General features: G+C 37.0%; 1 protein-coding gene across 2 annotated transcripts in view; it reads right to left on the bottom strand.

Moving 5' to 3' along the window:
* Usp32 (Ubiquitin specific protease 32) overlaps positions 1-16,002 on the bottom strand; it is an 808,142-nt gene that overhangs the window by 49,576 nt on the left and 742,564 nt on the right. Inside the window, exon 32 of one of the 2 annotated variants that reach the window (XM_090413901.1) lies at positions 13,415-14,023. In XM_090413901.1, coding sequence (XP_090270027.1) covers positions 13,415-14,023 — 609 coding nt within the window. Of the gene's footprint in view, positions 1-13,414; positions 14,024-16,002 lie in introns of those variants that run through there. The other variant, XM_090413902.1, reaches the window with a different exon arrangement.

Below are 16,002 nucleotides of genomic sequence, written 5' to 3'. Positions count from 1 at the left end.
TCTATCACAGAAATACTGTTGGAGATATACTATTAAAATTTTTAATGTGCACACATGCAACTTAAAGCAAGTGAACTAATCAGACTTTAAAGTCCTGTGAGGGATGTTTGCTATGGACCGTTAGGTTGTCAGGCAGACCAAAGAAATAGTTTCTCATATCTTTGGGAGTTTTATACAACCATATTTATTAGGTTGTATAGTTCTGAAGATCTGCTGCTGATTGTTAAAAAAGTTTCTTCTGTTCGTGCTTATTGTGGTGAAGCATAGTAATCTTTTTCCATCTGATTCTGTGCAGGGTGCCCAAGGTCTACTAGACCTTAGTGACCATAATTGTGGAAGTGGATTCTTGTGTTCTTCAAGAATCCACTTCCACAAAAAAAAAGGGATGTTTGTTATAGACTGTTTGGTTGTCAGGCAGACCAAAGAAATAGTTTTTCATATCTTTGGAAGTTTTATACAACCATATTTATTGAGGTTGTATAGTTCTGAAGATTCTAAAAAACGTTTCTTCTGTTTGTGCTTATTGTGGTGAAGCAGAGTAATCTTTTTCCATCTGATTCTGTGCAGGGTGTCTAAGGTATAGTCTATTAGACCTTAGTGACCATAATTGTGGAAGTGGAATCCTGTGTTCTTCAAGATGGATATTGGTAGATTTTTTTTTGGTTTGTCTATAAAGTCGGTTTGCAAGTAGAAGGAATTTATATACGGCTGGAACTGAGAGGGCCGCACAGTTAGCCTAGTGGCTGTGCGCTTCGCAACCATATGCCTGGGGAAGGAGTGTCCTAGGTTCCATTCCCGTCGGTGATGTGAGGAACTGAAAGATCTTCCTCAGCCACAGCCAAGTTAGCCGGTCTTTGGCAGTAGGGGTTTTTCACCCCACAAAACATAGGATACACCGGATGTAGGGCTGACCAGCTTATCCTGTGAATGGTTTGAGGTCCAATGATTAATAAACCCTCGACACTGCAAGGTAAAAGGAAAATGAGATGATGGAACGGAGAGTGATGGGAGTTGGTTTTTAGGAGGTAAAGATAATGCAGTACAGAAAGTATATTAAAGTTCTTGCTATTTTTTCCTGAGATACCCCAGTTATAGGGAATGATAATAGCATTGCAGCAATCTATATTTTGAAAGAGAGAGACCCAAGTATTTTGTTAATTATATTAGAAATGTAACCATATTGTTCTTCTTTTGATAGAAAATAAAACACAGGCCAATTATAATTATTCAAATAACTTATTTCAATCAATATACTCTCCCTCAGCTTCGATACAGTGTTTGGCATGGTCAACTAATTCGTTAAATGAGTTTTTTTATATCGGCTTTTGGGATACTGTTGAGGGTCGTGGTTACTGCTGCTTGAATGTTTGCAATTGTCATATCGCTTTCCTTTCATCAGCAAATGAAGTCGGGGGAAGAGAAAGAAGTCACAGGGTGCTAAATCAGGTGAATATGGCAAGTGATCCAACAGACAAACTTGGTTTTTGCTCAAAAACTGTCTTACAATGTTCGAACAATGAGATGGTGCATTATCATGCAAAAGTGACCAGCTACCTGCATCACGATATTCATGCTGTACGCGATGAATTTTCGCTATCAATCGCTTCAGAACTTCGAGATAAAACTCACCATTGACCGTTTGGCCAGGCAGAACGAATTCTTTGTGGATAATGCCCTTGGAATCATAGAAACAAATCAGCATTGTCTTTACTTCAGACTTCTCTAAGCGACTATTTTTTGGATGCCCCTCTTCTGGTGGTCTCCACTCAGCACTCTGGTGCTTTGTTTTGGGCTCATATGCAAAATACCACATTTCATCACCAGTAATGATCATTTCAAAGAAGTTTGAGTCCTTATGAGCAGTTTTAATGAGTTCCTTGCAGTGTTCAATTTGATACATTTTTTTTCTTGTTGGTCAACTTGTGGGGAACAAATCGCGAATTCAATTTACGAAGGTTCAAACTCTTGGTCAAAATGTTCTGCACAGTTGATTTTGGAATCACCAATTCATCTTCAATCAATCTCACGGAAGATTTATTGTTTTCTTTAATGAAATCACGCACTTTTTTGGATGTTAACTTCACTCAGTCCAGTTTTTGGACGGCCTGGCTTTTCGTCATCCTCAAGCATCTATGACCACTTTGAAATCTCTCAAACCACTCGTAAACTTGAGTATGGGATAAGCATTCATCACAGTATGCTTTTTGAAGCATTTGATGTGTTTTGGTAAAACTTGTACCAAGTTTAACATAAAAGTCAATTGCAGCTCTGTTTGAAACTCATTTTCCGACCTTTCGTCAAAACACACTGTCACTCTTGGCACTATAACTTGGCTTGTAATGAAACAAATGTCATAAACAGTTGACACAACACCAATGAAGGTTGCCACTTTTGACAACAAAAAAAGATACAACAGGTGGCACCACTAGTTTCTTTTATTTTCGAAAAGTTTGGTTTCTTTTTGGACAGAGGGTGTATGTGAAGGTGTAAGAAATATGGTTATGTTCAGATGTGAGGGAATCTGGTTAGTACAGAGGTTGTTGGCTCTGTTAATAAGAGTTTATATATAACCATATATATTGGTGCATGTGCGTGTGTATGTGGGAAATGATGATGTGAGTACTGGTCTGTATGAGTAGGTTTTTTCTTAACTATGAAAGGAGTACCACTGAGAAGATGATGTAATTAAAATATCTGGAAAGCCAATGGTAATTTGGCCTATGGAATCTGGTTGCTGGCTGTTGAAGTGAAAAGGAATTGCAAATGGAGAACACATCATTAACATATATTAGTCAGAAGATTCAGGAGTGGCAGAGTCAAGAGTATGCCTTTCAGAATCTTCAATATAGAAATTGGCTAAGGGAAATAAGAGCAGAGATCACATAGCAGTATCCTCTATCTGTTTGTATATTTTTACTTTCTAAATGAAGCAGCCATGCTGGCTGCTTCATTTAGAAAGCTACTGACCATGGTATTAGTATTGTTTAAAACTAAATTTTATATTAAAGATGTGTAATAGCAGAATATTCTATATAAGTGGCATCTGATCACTAAGGGTGGAGGGAATTGAAGATTTGACAGAAATGGAAAAGAAAGCCATTTGTGAGAAATAAAAGTAGTAAAGAAATACATTAAATATATGAAAATTATAAAATTGCTCCATCCATAGAAAAAAATTGCATTGGCAAATCAGAAGGGTCCAAAGATTTGAAAGAAAGTATTCTAGAAAAATGTCATTAATCTGAAGGATTGTTTTTCCATAGTTTTATATGTTATTATGGGTTGATGCATTTTAGTTTCAACCACACAGAAGAATAGTATTAGATTCCTCTTCTGTTATATCAAAAAAGGTAACTTAGTAAAGCATTAAAAAAATGTATATCACTGTTCAATCTGTGGATCCCAATTTTCAAACCCTGACATCCAGTTGCATCAAACTGATATCTCCATTCATGTGCCCACCCCTCCTAGCCTATGCAAATTCTCCTGAACACCTACAGTATCAACATTATTATCAACAATCCTCCAAAACCTCAAATCACTTGCAAACAACTGAATATCTCCCCACAATCCAGTGCAGTGACAACATTCTTGCCACAAAATTCTAACAGCAATGGTCCAGCACTGAACCCTGTGGCACTACACATGTAATCTCCCTACTCACCCCTCCCCACCTTAGTTCTTAATCCAGTCCACCAACATGATATCCAAACCCATGCTTCTGCAAAATCCAGAAAACTATAGTGTATGCCTTTCAATCAACCACTGTTTCTGTTCCTATTACTCGATTACAAAAAGCAACCAGATCACTAAAATGTGCTCTCAACAAATCCATGCTCACCCTCATAAATAATATTGTCCTCTGGTCTTCCAATCCAAACATATGCACTAAATCTATCACCAAAGTAATTCTCACTGGCATGGATACATTCCTCACATTTCTCTGAACTGTCATCCTCTAACTAAACCCTGGTTCTCCAAAAAATGTGCCAAGGCTGTACAAATGAATAATCAAGCATACCACAACTGGCTTGCATAAAGAACTCCAATCTCTTTCAATGCTTGTACCTAAGCCTGAAATAGATGCAAGAAAACTATCAATGCTTCCAAAACAGAATTTGAATGGGCAAAAAGTAGGAAACTTGCAGCCTGCCCAAATGGCAGTTGTGCGTTTTGGTCTCTTGACAAAGCTATCGGCCGTAACTTTTGCCCAACACTAATTCCTGCTCCTATCATACCCAGATGGCTCTATTGCATCATCACCGACAGAAAAAGCCAATCTTCTGGCTTCACATTTTGCCTCCAATGCACGCAATGACAATAACTGATAATGGTAAATGCTAACAATTCCAGCTGCCCAACATACAATGTCCCTATACTGTTCTGCCAGAAAGAGATCAGAAAAATACTGTCCAAATTAAACACAAAAAGTCTCCAGGCTCTGATGGCATTCTTCCAATTGTCCTGAAGGTTTGCGCACCAGAACTAATTCCTATCCTATGCTGCCTGTACATGCTATCTTACTCTACTGGTATCTATCTCACAGCCTGGAAATTAGCCTATATTCAATCCATTCCCAAGAAGGGTGACAAATCACTGCCACCTAACCATAGTCCTATCTAAAGTGATAGGAAATTGATGGAGAAAATCATCAATTCCCAACTTCTACACTACCTTCAAGGCATCCAGCTATTAAGCGACCACTAGTATGGATTTCATTGCTGCCAATCAACAGGAGATCTATTCTCACATATCACCCATCTCTAGACAAATGCCATGGAGAAATTTGGCAAATCTCTTGATATCTCCAAAGCTTTTGATTGGATCTGGAAAAAAGGCTTGCTAAGCAACTCCCATCATCATTTGGACTGTGTTAGGGTGCTGCTGTTTGGATGCATGTTATATGTGATGGTAGATGGTTCCTTATTCTCTCACCATCCAATTAATGCTGGGGTTCCACAAGATTCTGTTCTCTAACCAATCCTCTTCCTTCTGTATATCAATGACCTACTTCAGTTGACTTCCAACCCAATACACAATTTTGCAGATGACAGCACATAGCATTCCTCCTTTTCATTTGATCAACCTTACTCTATACAACTCACCTGAATCTACAGAACATCAACCACCACCACTGTCCTTAATTCTGATCTCCAAACTACCCTCCAATTTGTTCAGATAACCTCATCAATTTCAATGCTAGCAAAACCCAGTTCTATTTTATTTCTCACAAAAAAGAACCTGCTGTTTTTTCCCCCAATATTATTTTTTTTTTAAAACACTCGAATTTCCTGAGTGTTTTAAAAGCCTCTCCTGGCATAAACACATCACAACCATTGCAGCCTTAGCTTCCAAAAAACTAGGATTTCTGTTTTGCTCAAGATGTTACTTCACCTCTGAACAGCTGTTAACTTTAATCCACCTAGCTATTGAATATTGCTCTTACATTTAGAGTTGGGCTCCTAAAAGCTCCTCAAAATGCTTGACTCAATACACAGGAGAGCAATTGGAACCGGTGGAACACGGACAGCTGCTGCGCAACACCCTTTTACAGTACACCTTGAAACCCACAGAACAAGTTTCTTTTCCTCCTCCTTCATCCCTGCTGCTGCTGTACTGTGGAACAGTCTTCCCCTTGATGTATTTCTCAAAGAAATATAATATATAGGCTTTTAAATCAAAATGTAAACAAGTTTCTCCTTTCCCAACCCACTACCCATATACGGTACTATGTACAATAGGTTGATCACCAACCTCTCATGTATGGGCTCAACATAAAAAAAACGTGCCAAAATCTGCATGAGTTCTTACCAATATTTCCAAAAATATAGCAGGTATAAGATATTTTACAGCTGTAGTTATCTATTATCTTCAACTTGGCTTAAGTGAATTATCAATTGTAAGATTTTGATTTAGAAGAACAGAGGCCATTAGGTGGATTTCAATTAGTTCACATAAGTTGACATGGTCAAGTGTGAACATCTAAAGATCATGCTGCTTCACTGACTTTCACTTTTCTCAATTCTTATAATCCTTCGGCTAAAATAATGGAGAAAATCATTAACAATCAACTTCTCGACTGTTCAGAAACCTTCCAATTAATTAGAGGCCATTACTACTCTCAAGTTCAGTTGCAGATTTCCTTGTCCATATCAGTCATATCTGGATATGGGTTATTAAAAGATTGGAAAAATTTGTGCAGTCAATCTGAACATTTCTAATGCATTTAACAGAGTTGAGATAGAGAGCTACCCTTCAAACTATCTTCCTATGCTCTGCCTTTAATTGTTTGTAGTTGAGTAGCTGGTTTCCTCCCTAGCTATTTAATGTCATGGTGGATGGCTTCCTTTCTTTAGCTTTCCTAACAATTTCCTAATAATATAGGCTGCTCCAAGGCACTGTTCTTTCACCTATCCTCTTCCTTCTACACAAATCACTTTCTCAGACCTCAAATTCCAACTATATTAATTTTTTGATGATGGCATACTTGATTTCTATACTTCAGTCGAAAAAATCTTGCTCAAACATTAAGAATGTCCGCAACCAATATCTTAAACCAATCTTTTTTTCAGCTTTCCTAACAATATAGGATGAAGGCATTGTTCTTTCATCTATCCTCTTCCTTCTACACACAAGCAATCATCTCTTCTTGGGCATATTCATTTCTAGCTTTTCCTACAAGAAATAGATCATATCCACAGCCTCTGAAAAACTGCCTTTTACTGATCAACTTACTACTTTTTATTTGTATAGCTACTAAACTTGTATAAATCCCAAATCTGGGTTACCTTAAAATGCTGTTTTCAATAAAAATTGCTCTAAAAATTCATGATGTCTGATACCAGACAATTGAGGATCTCCACTTGTAGTCTTACTCTCAATAACTATCCCACAAATAATCTGTGAGATAGTCATGCCACCTCTATAGATAGCTCAATGAATGTCATTCCAAATTGGTGTCCCTCATTACTCCACTTTCTTCTATGCTCATAAAAGTAAGAATAACAGCTAGTCAACATCCTTTCATAGTTCAACTACAAACCTATTAAACCTTTACTTCTTCCTCTTCCATTTCATCCACCTCCATTCTCTACAACAACCCTTATCACCTAATCTTCTCCAAGAGCAGCAATCTCTGTTCAAAAAAATCACAATACCAGATTCCTTTTTCTTCACTCCTCGAATCCACACATGATACTAATGTGTCTATAGCTTTTGCCACAATGTGTGAATGATACATTATTATTACACAGACATCTCCATAATTCTTGTGGAAAGGCTTAGACATTGGTCATACATTTTCACTATATTATTTAAGGAAATTACAAAGTACTAGGATATACATTAAAATAAATTTTAATATATTTCTATATTTCGGCAACATCACGTTGCCATTTTCAAGAACTTAAGTACAAGACACGTGCACGTAGGCACAACAAAACAATAAGTGAGGAAAAAGTATGAAGCTGTTATTTCTCCTTAAGTCCTGATGGTGCCCTCTAGCGGGCAATGTTGGTATTCTTGGGCGATTGGGCTGAAGGTCTTCTGATGTAGGTTTCCCAAATTTGAGGAAGTCTCATGCAGCCAAATTTGTTGAGGTTTGGATTGTTTCTTAGGGCTGAAGCTGATTCTATGAAAAGCCTTTCATAACTGTATTCGCAATGGTGCATTATCCTGGCTTTCTTCCACCGTATTCTATGGCAGGTATCCAGCGCATGGTCAGCAAGACCAGAGTGGCTGTATTGGTGAAACTGGATATAGTCCTTGTGTTCTGAAATTCTGATATTTGCTGTCCTGCCTGTTTGGCCAAAGTAGGACAGCTTACAGCTGCAAGGGACCTGGTATACACCAGGTAGGTCTGGGGGAGAGGTTGGTCTTTAGTAGGGCGAATAAGGGATGCCAATTTTTTATATGGTCTGTAACAAGAAGTTAAGTTATGTTTTTTTAGGATTTTTGTGATTTTTTCCGAGGTGCCTCGGATATAGTGTATGGTGATGGATGACAAATTGAAGTTGAAGCTATCAAGAAAACTGAATCGTCACGCCTTCCTGAAGCGCTGCTGGGATAACCAGGTAATTTCTAACTGTGTGAAATTCAAGCACCGTTTCTCTTCGCAAAAGGCACTTCGTATTTACAACCGTGCCAGCCAAGCCTTACTCAGAGAACAAATTGCCGCCACTCGCCGTTTCCTGAGTGAAGCTAACTCAGCTATACAGGCACTAGAAGATGACCTTTCAAGCACCTTAAGCCACGAAATTTGGTCTATTTTATACGACATCTCGTGCACTGCAGCGGAGAAAGAATTAAAAAAAGTACGAGATCGACATATTAAAAAGTTTGAAAAATTAAAAAAGGACGCGATCTCGAAACCACAACTTCCTACCGAAACGGTAGTTAACCTGTCATCACTCAGTGTGAAACCTGAAGCACTCGATGCCCTCGCATGTAGCCACAACTTTGCCATTGCGCCCAGAAGAATACCTGCTGAGGATATCATGATACGGATTGAACGCGGGATTTGACACCTTCCAAGCCATGTTGCCAACGATATTAGACTGGATGTAGCTTGTGTTCTGACCAAAGCTAAACCGCCCTAAAACCAACATGCCCAGTAAAGAAATTAAATCGCAACTAGAATTAAAGAAAAACAAGAAAATAATAATCACCAAAGCTGACAAAGGGAATGCCACAGTATTGCTGAACCAAAAAGATTACACAGGTAAGCTGAAATCTCTATTGTTAGATTGGGCCACTTACCTCCCTATCGAGTACAATCCCACCAACTCACAAATTAGAAAACTCCACAGGCTCCTTAAGAAGGTCACTTCTTGGCCTGTGAAAATCACCAACAAATTAAAACCATATAACTCCATGCTCCTTCCGTATTTATGGACTCCCAAAAATTCACAAAGAAAATGTGCCATTACGTCCCATAGTGGATGGCATTGATTCCCCCACATACAAACTAGCTAAACATTTGGCCAAAGCTCTCTCACACTATAGTGGCAACACACCTTCATACATAAAAAACTCAGCCCACTTCAAAGCCAGCATAGAAAACCTTACACTCAAACACACTGACATAATGGTCAGTTTTGATGTCTCCTCCTTATTCACAAATGTCCCACTCAAAGAATCCTTAGAGCTAATCCAAGCTAAATTTCCTCCCAATATCACAGCTTTATTTCAGTTCACAATGAACTCAGGCTATTTTGTTTGGCAAGGAAAATTCTACAAACAAATAGAGGGGACAGCCATGGGTTCTCCACTCTCCCCACCCTTGGCCAACTTTTATATGGAGACTTTTGAAGAGAAAGCCTTAACCTCTGCCCCACAAAAACCAACCATTTGGCTTCGCTATGTGATGATGATGTATTCGCTATTTGGCCACATGGCTCCGATGCACTCCTCTCCTTCTTAACACACTTAAACAACCAACACCCCAGAATCAAATTCACCCTGGAAGAAGAAAAAAGACCTACCTGGGGTATACTAGGTCCCTTGCAGCTGTAAGCTGTCCTACTTTGGCCAAACAGGCAGGACAGCAAATATCAGAATTTCAGAACACAAGGACTACATCCGGTTTCACTAATACAGCCACTCTGGTCTTGCTGACCATGCGCTGGATACCTGCCATAGAATACGGTGGAAGAAAGCCAGGATAATACACCGTAGCAAATACAGATATGAAAGGCTTTTCATGGAATCAACTTCAGCCCTAAGAAACGATCCTAACCTCAACAAATTTGGCTGCATGAGACTTCCTCAAATTTGGGAAACCTACATCAGAAGATCTTCAGCCCAATTGCCCAAGAATACCAACATTGCCCGCTAGAGGGCACCATCAGGACTTTAGGAGAAAGAACAGCTTCATACTTCTTCCTCACTTACTGTTTTGTTGTACCTACGTGCACGTGTCTTGTACTTAAGTTCTTGAAAATGGCAACGTGATGTTGCCGAAATATAGAAATATATTAAAATTTATTTTAATGTATATCCTAGTACGTTGTAATTTCCTTAAATAATATAGTGAAAAAAAAAAAAAATCTCCATAGAGTGTGAATTGTGGTAGGCCCATATTATTATTCATACAATACCTATCACACTTGAAATGAACACTCTTGCTAACTGTACAAAACCGAACAGTTTTGTAGAACAGAACCTTCAGGATTGTTCTTCCAGTTATGTATTGAAAAATTTCTTTATCTAATCTATAAAATCCTTTCAATAGTTTAGGTGTTTCTATCACACCCACCACACCCACTTTTTCTGCTATCAGCTAAACACTATAACAAAGACTGTCAGTCTATCCACATAGGAGCACTCCAGATACACAATACCAATTCCACATCCCTAACAAACCTAAGTAACTAATCTGTGCACATCCAGATGTGGAAGTATCAAAGGATTATAGAGAGGGATAATAACTATTTTGTCCATGTTTGCAACCTGTCTTCTGAACCTCAACTAGATGTACATAACAAGCCTATAATCAATAAGCACACAGCTTGCAATTTCTACAGTTTGAAGTGTATAACTTACACTACACTACTGTATAAATCCCTCCACTCAGCAAACTTTTACATAGAACATTTTGAAAATTTGTACTACTTTTAAACTCTGTCTGGTTAGATGATGATGTGTTAGCCATTTAGCCCTACAAGAAAGACGCTTTGGATTCCTTGGTAACTTACTTAATAGAACAGCCCAAAATTCACTTCATTAGATAATGAATCAAATAACTGTTTGCCTTTTATTGATACATTAGTCACTTGCTACTAGAAGATATCTACATAAACAATCACATTATCATCTAGCTAGCTAACAGTATGGAATTCCCAAAATACTAACTCATAGAGCCAGGGTAATTTGTTCTAATGATGCAGCCCTTTCCACAGAACTTGATTATCTTTGCCATACTTTCTTGTGGCCAAATGGCTACAGCTCCTTCAAAATAGATAAAATACTACATGGTCCCTTCCTCAAACACATAAGGGCAAACCACCAATAAATAAAATATAACCTTCACACCACATGCCAAATTAGCAAATCTGATCTGATCTCCTAAGGACAAACTCCACATCCTGGAGTGTATGAAGTTCCCTTTCACTTGGCCTACTATGAACAAATGGGAAGATTTGTTCACATCTGCTTTGGAGAACATTAGAAATACATTCACTATACTTAGGGCACTCCACACAGGATTAGATGGAAGAAAACCAATATGATATATAGAAGCCATTACAAATCAGATTTTATTATCACTATGTAGAACACATACATTCACAAAGTGATTACTCAGTAATTTCACTGTTTCTTTTGTTGTCTCCTTGCTATCAATGTTCATTAACTTTATTCATCCATAATCATTTTTCCTTTTACTCACAACATAACTCTTTGGAACTTCCTTTGGTACGCTTGGCTAATTTCCTTTCATGCTTTCATTTTGCCTTCCTCACCATGCCAATCACCCTTTCTGCTCATCTTTCTCCTTTTATATGTTCAACAAAATTTTCATTTTTTACACCTGCTTAATGATGCTACTCATCCATTTAATTTTTCTCTGAGTATACCATCTGATACTGTTTTTTTTTTTTTTTTTAAATTTAAACATCACTTGACTATTTTCATGCATTTCTAACATCCTTTCATTGTAGTATCTTATCCCATGGCATTGCTGCAAGTTGATTTCTGAGTCTGTCATAATCATCAGCTTTGTACATCACATAAACCCCCTTCTTAACCATGCTACCGGCCAAGACGTCTATAGATGTTCAAGTTATCATGGATGCGAAGTGCATATTAAAATTGTAATACCATTGATATTACATTGAAATATATGATGGATACGAAGCGTATGTGGATGCGTATTTGATCCATAATGGCTGGTAAGGTGGTTAATTGAAAATTCCATATGCTTAGTCACCTCCTAGGTAATGACTGCATGATCACTCTTGCCAACTGCAAGGAAGTGGTTACTTTGATTATAGACAAATTTCTCATGCTATCACCAGATGAGACTCTGTATCCCTTTACTACATGCTGTTTTAGGTTAACTTTTCTCAGTAGCTGCATAAACTTCCTCATTTTGGGTGACTTCCAATTTGAAGTTACTCAAAATGATTGCATCAGAGCTTTGATGCAATTTTTTTGCACCAATTGCCTCTACAAGAGTGATTTGTCATGGCTGGTATTAATTGCTGAAGTCAAAGTAATCATGCTGAAGCAATGCCAACAATGAAACTCAGTCTTTTGCATTTGATGTGACACTAAACACCAGATGCTGCAATTTTGCATGTCAGCATTCTGTTCTTTTTTAATTTGAAATTTAAAACTCTTATTATGTAAAGTTATGAACCAATTTGGATATCTTTATGCTACTATAGTTTAAAAAAGCAAAGATCAGTGCTATCAGTGAAGTCACACAGGAAATAAGCATGCATTATACAAATGTTTGAAATGACAATTCAAAACTAAGTTATATAAATGTGATGAATTCAAAACAACTTAAAACAAAAAACATACAATTAGAAATTAATCAAAAGGAAATCTAATTTCAACATACAAACTCAGAAGCATTTGAGATTGTCTGTGTGTTGAGGAAGGCATTGATGTGAGACTAATTTGTCACTTGCTCATGGCAACTGCTATTCTCACCTGCATCATTTCTCCTTGTTCTGAATCACAATATTACAAACAAAGCAAACTAGCGTATCCATGGATTTTTTGCACATTTTTCTCAGTTAAAGAGATGAGGAATTAATATTAAATTATGTGAAGACTATCTTAGACCTACCCCCTGTAGTAACAAACAGTTACTTAAAAACACTATCTCAAGAACTGTGTTTTAAAGTATTAACACCTTCTTTTAAGTCCATCAATGTCTTACACTCTCAGCTACTGTCACAATGTTTCAGTGAAGCTACTGCAACAATGCAGGCTGGCTGGTTGGCAAAGAAGTTAATGTATCCACTCTCCAATCTAGTTGTTGAAGGTTTAAATCCTGCTGTGGGCATGGATGCCTTTAGGTGATAGATGAATTTCATTGCCCTACTTATTGGATGCTTGAAAGAGTGTGGTCTCTAGAGCAGGATTTCTGGATTATGTAAAAAAAAAAATAAAAAAAAATATATAAAATGAATAAAAACAGAAAAATATCCTTAACTCACCTGTGCTACTAATGTGATATAATTTTACAACCTTCCACGAGAGGGATTCACATAAAAACTGAAGAATGTAATCGGATTTTGTTTTAATTTATTATTTTTTTAAATAATAATACCACATTTTTTAATGTGGTGATTATGTTTATTTATTAATTTTTTTATAAATTAACATATTGTAATATCAATATAATTTTTGGTCCTAAAAACATTTAACTCGGCAAAGTGATTAAATAAAGATAAATACTTACTGCTAAAGAATACAGTTTATACTTCAGAGAAAACGGATGATAATGCTCTTTTAGTTTATGCTGATGAAAGTCTTGTAAACCATAATTACTGAATACACTATGTTCACTGTTTAAAAAATGTCTACTATCTCCACGCTCCTCATTTAGGGGATGACTTGAAACAACACTACCATTTAACAGTTTTTTTTTAGATGGATCACCTCCACCAGTTGGAGAACTACATTTAATGCCACTAGAGTATGCACTACTACCAGTACTTGCTGCACATAAACGAGTACAGTTTTGACTAGGAACACTCTGAATACTGTGGTCAGATGGCCTCCTATTTAGGATTGGACTATTTGTTTTAAAATCATTATGGATTTCACCATTCATGAAGCAAGTTACTTCAGGATCAGTATTTACAGCACCATGTATATCTGATTGTGAGCTTGCTTTGCTGGTGTACTGTACAGATGCGTTCATTTTCTGCTGAAACAAAGTTACTGCTTTTCGTGGTACAGGAGCTAAGTAGTCAGTAGGATCAAATTCTTCAAATGGAAATCGAACTATTTTGTGTGACTTTACCCATCTTCCATTTAAGAGTTGAAATCGTTTCAGATGAATAATCTAAAAAATACATTAAAAATAATCAGACAGCCATATTAAGATTATATGCATTAGAGCAGGGATTCTCAACCTGTAGTATGCATACCACTGCTGGTACATGAGCCACTGCCTTACTGGTACATCTAATATCTTGTATTAAATATAGTGGTATGTCACTGGAAAAGGTTGAGAACCCCTGCATTAGAGTGTAAAAGAGGAAAACACTGGAATAATATGCATTTACTTCTTATCCTTATTTTGGATTTTTTTTAAGAGTGAAATTATATCATAAATGGAAATTAAAAATCAAAACAAATATAACTATAACCTGTCCTTTGTGCAATATTGATGAGATAGCAACTAGACCATCATAAACGTGTGGACAGACTTATGTGTTCATCGAACATGTTGTTTATTATTTTAACGGTATAATAGAACACAGAAACTAAGTAAATAATTAATTTATTAACTTGATGCTGATATTTCGCTGGTATTATAACCAGCATCTTCAGAGCACAAAAACACTGTTTGTCACAATACGCGAGACTACAACAACATGGTGTACTTCAACAAAATTGTAGCAGCAACACAAAGACTAGAGTCCTGATTTTGGCGCCCTCTATCTGAAAAAAAAAAAAAAAAAACGCTATCATATATTACTAGAGTCCTAGAAAAGTGCTAGTTTTTTCTTAAAAACTAGCACTTTTCTAGGGCTTTTCTTAAAAACTAGATCTGGGAGACAGTCATATTAAGAAAAAACTAGCACTTTTCTAGGACTCTAGTAATATATGATAGCGTTTTTTTTTTTTTTTTTTCAGATAGAGGGCGCCAAAATCAGGACTCTAGTCTTTGTGTTGCTGCTACAATTTTGTTGAAGTACACCATGTTGTTGTAGTCTCGCGTATTGTGACAAACAGTGTTTTTGTGCTCTGAAGATGCTGGTTATAATACCAGCGAAATATCAGCATCAAGTTAATAAATTAATTATTTACTTAGTTTCTGTGTTCTATTATACCGTTAAAATAATAAACAACATAGACCATCATAAATTTCCATTCATGGTCCAAATGCAAATTCCACATTTTCTTCTTTCCATTTCACTCTATATACAAATGATCCCCAATCCCCATATACACAAGGTAACAAAACCTACAGCACTATATCTGGGCAGGAGAGTAACAAAAAGGAAGGAATCAAGATATGTGTTTTTTGAGCAGCTGAACTCTTTAAGAGAGAGGAGGAAGAGAAGTTGGCTTTTAAGTTTAAATCTGAGAGGAAATGGATGTTGACCAGCAGCTGCATGTGTTCCTGGAAGGAAGTAGAGAAATGATGGATTCATGAACAGTGTTCACTAAAACACTGTCTATGAAAATACTTACCAAAATGGCATGAAGCAGAGAGAGAGAGAGAGTGTGTTACTGGAGTATGTGTGTGTGGGGGGGGGTCATCAATTAATCAGACTCTCCTCCTCAGAATGGTATCAAGCATTCTTAGAGGTTTTAGGTGCATCACTCCAAACATGCACATATTAAAATGGATGAGAATGGAATGGAAAAGGCACCTACATTTTTGAAGACTGAAGAAGCTCCGGCAGAGAATGTGAGAAATGGATATTATCATCTGCTTTCTGGTTGAAAGGGTGGTTAATGTATCTGCTCTCCAATGGACTGTAAGTTCTAGTCCTATCATGGGCACAGATGTTTGTGATTGTCTTAAGCAGCATATGAATTTCCATGCCTGGTGTGAGGCCACAACCCCATTTACTGGAAACCTGAAATGGTTTGAAATAGTTCTATGTTTGATCTCTAGAGTGGAGTTCCTGGATATGCCAAAATAAATAAATAAAAACAATCCTTAGTCCATCCGAATTACCACTATACTACAAATTTACAACCTTTCATGGGTCAGAGTCACAAAAATCAGCATGGGAAAGGGAAGAGAGATCTTTCTCACAAAAATTAAGAATTTTGATGTGTGGTAATATTGACATTTGGAAAGTT

Source organism: Typopeltis vanoorti, chromosome 24 (genome assembly GCF_054136105.1).
Source record: "Typopeltis vanoorti isolate ZY-2024b chromosome 24, IOZ_Tvanoo_1.0, whole genome shotgun sequence".
NCBI lineage: Eukaryota > Metazoa > Arthropoda > Arachnida > Uropygi > Thelyphonidae > Typopeltis > Typopeltis vanoorti.
Note: the sequence above shows the minus strand (reverse complement) of the source record. Positions and strands in the feature narration are given on the sequence as shown.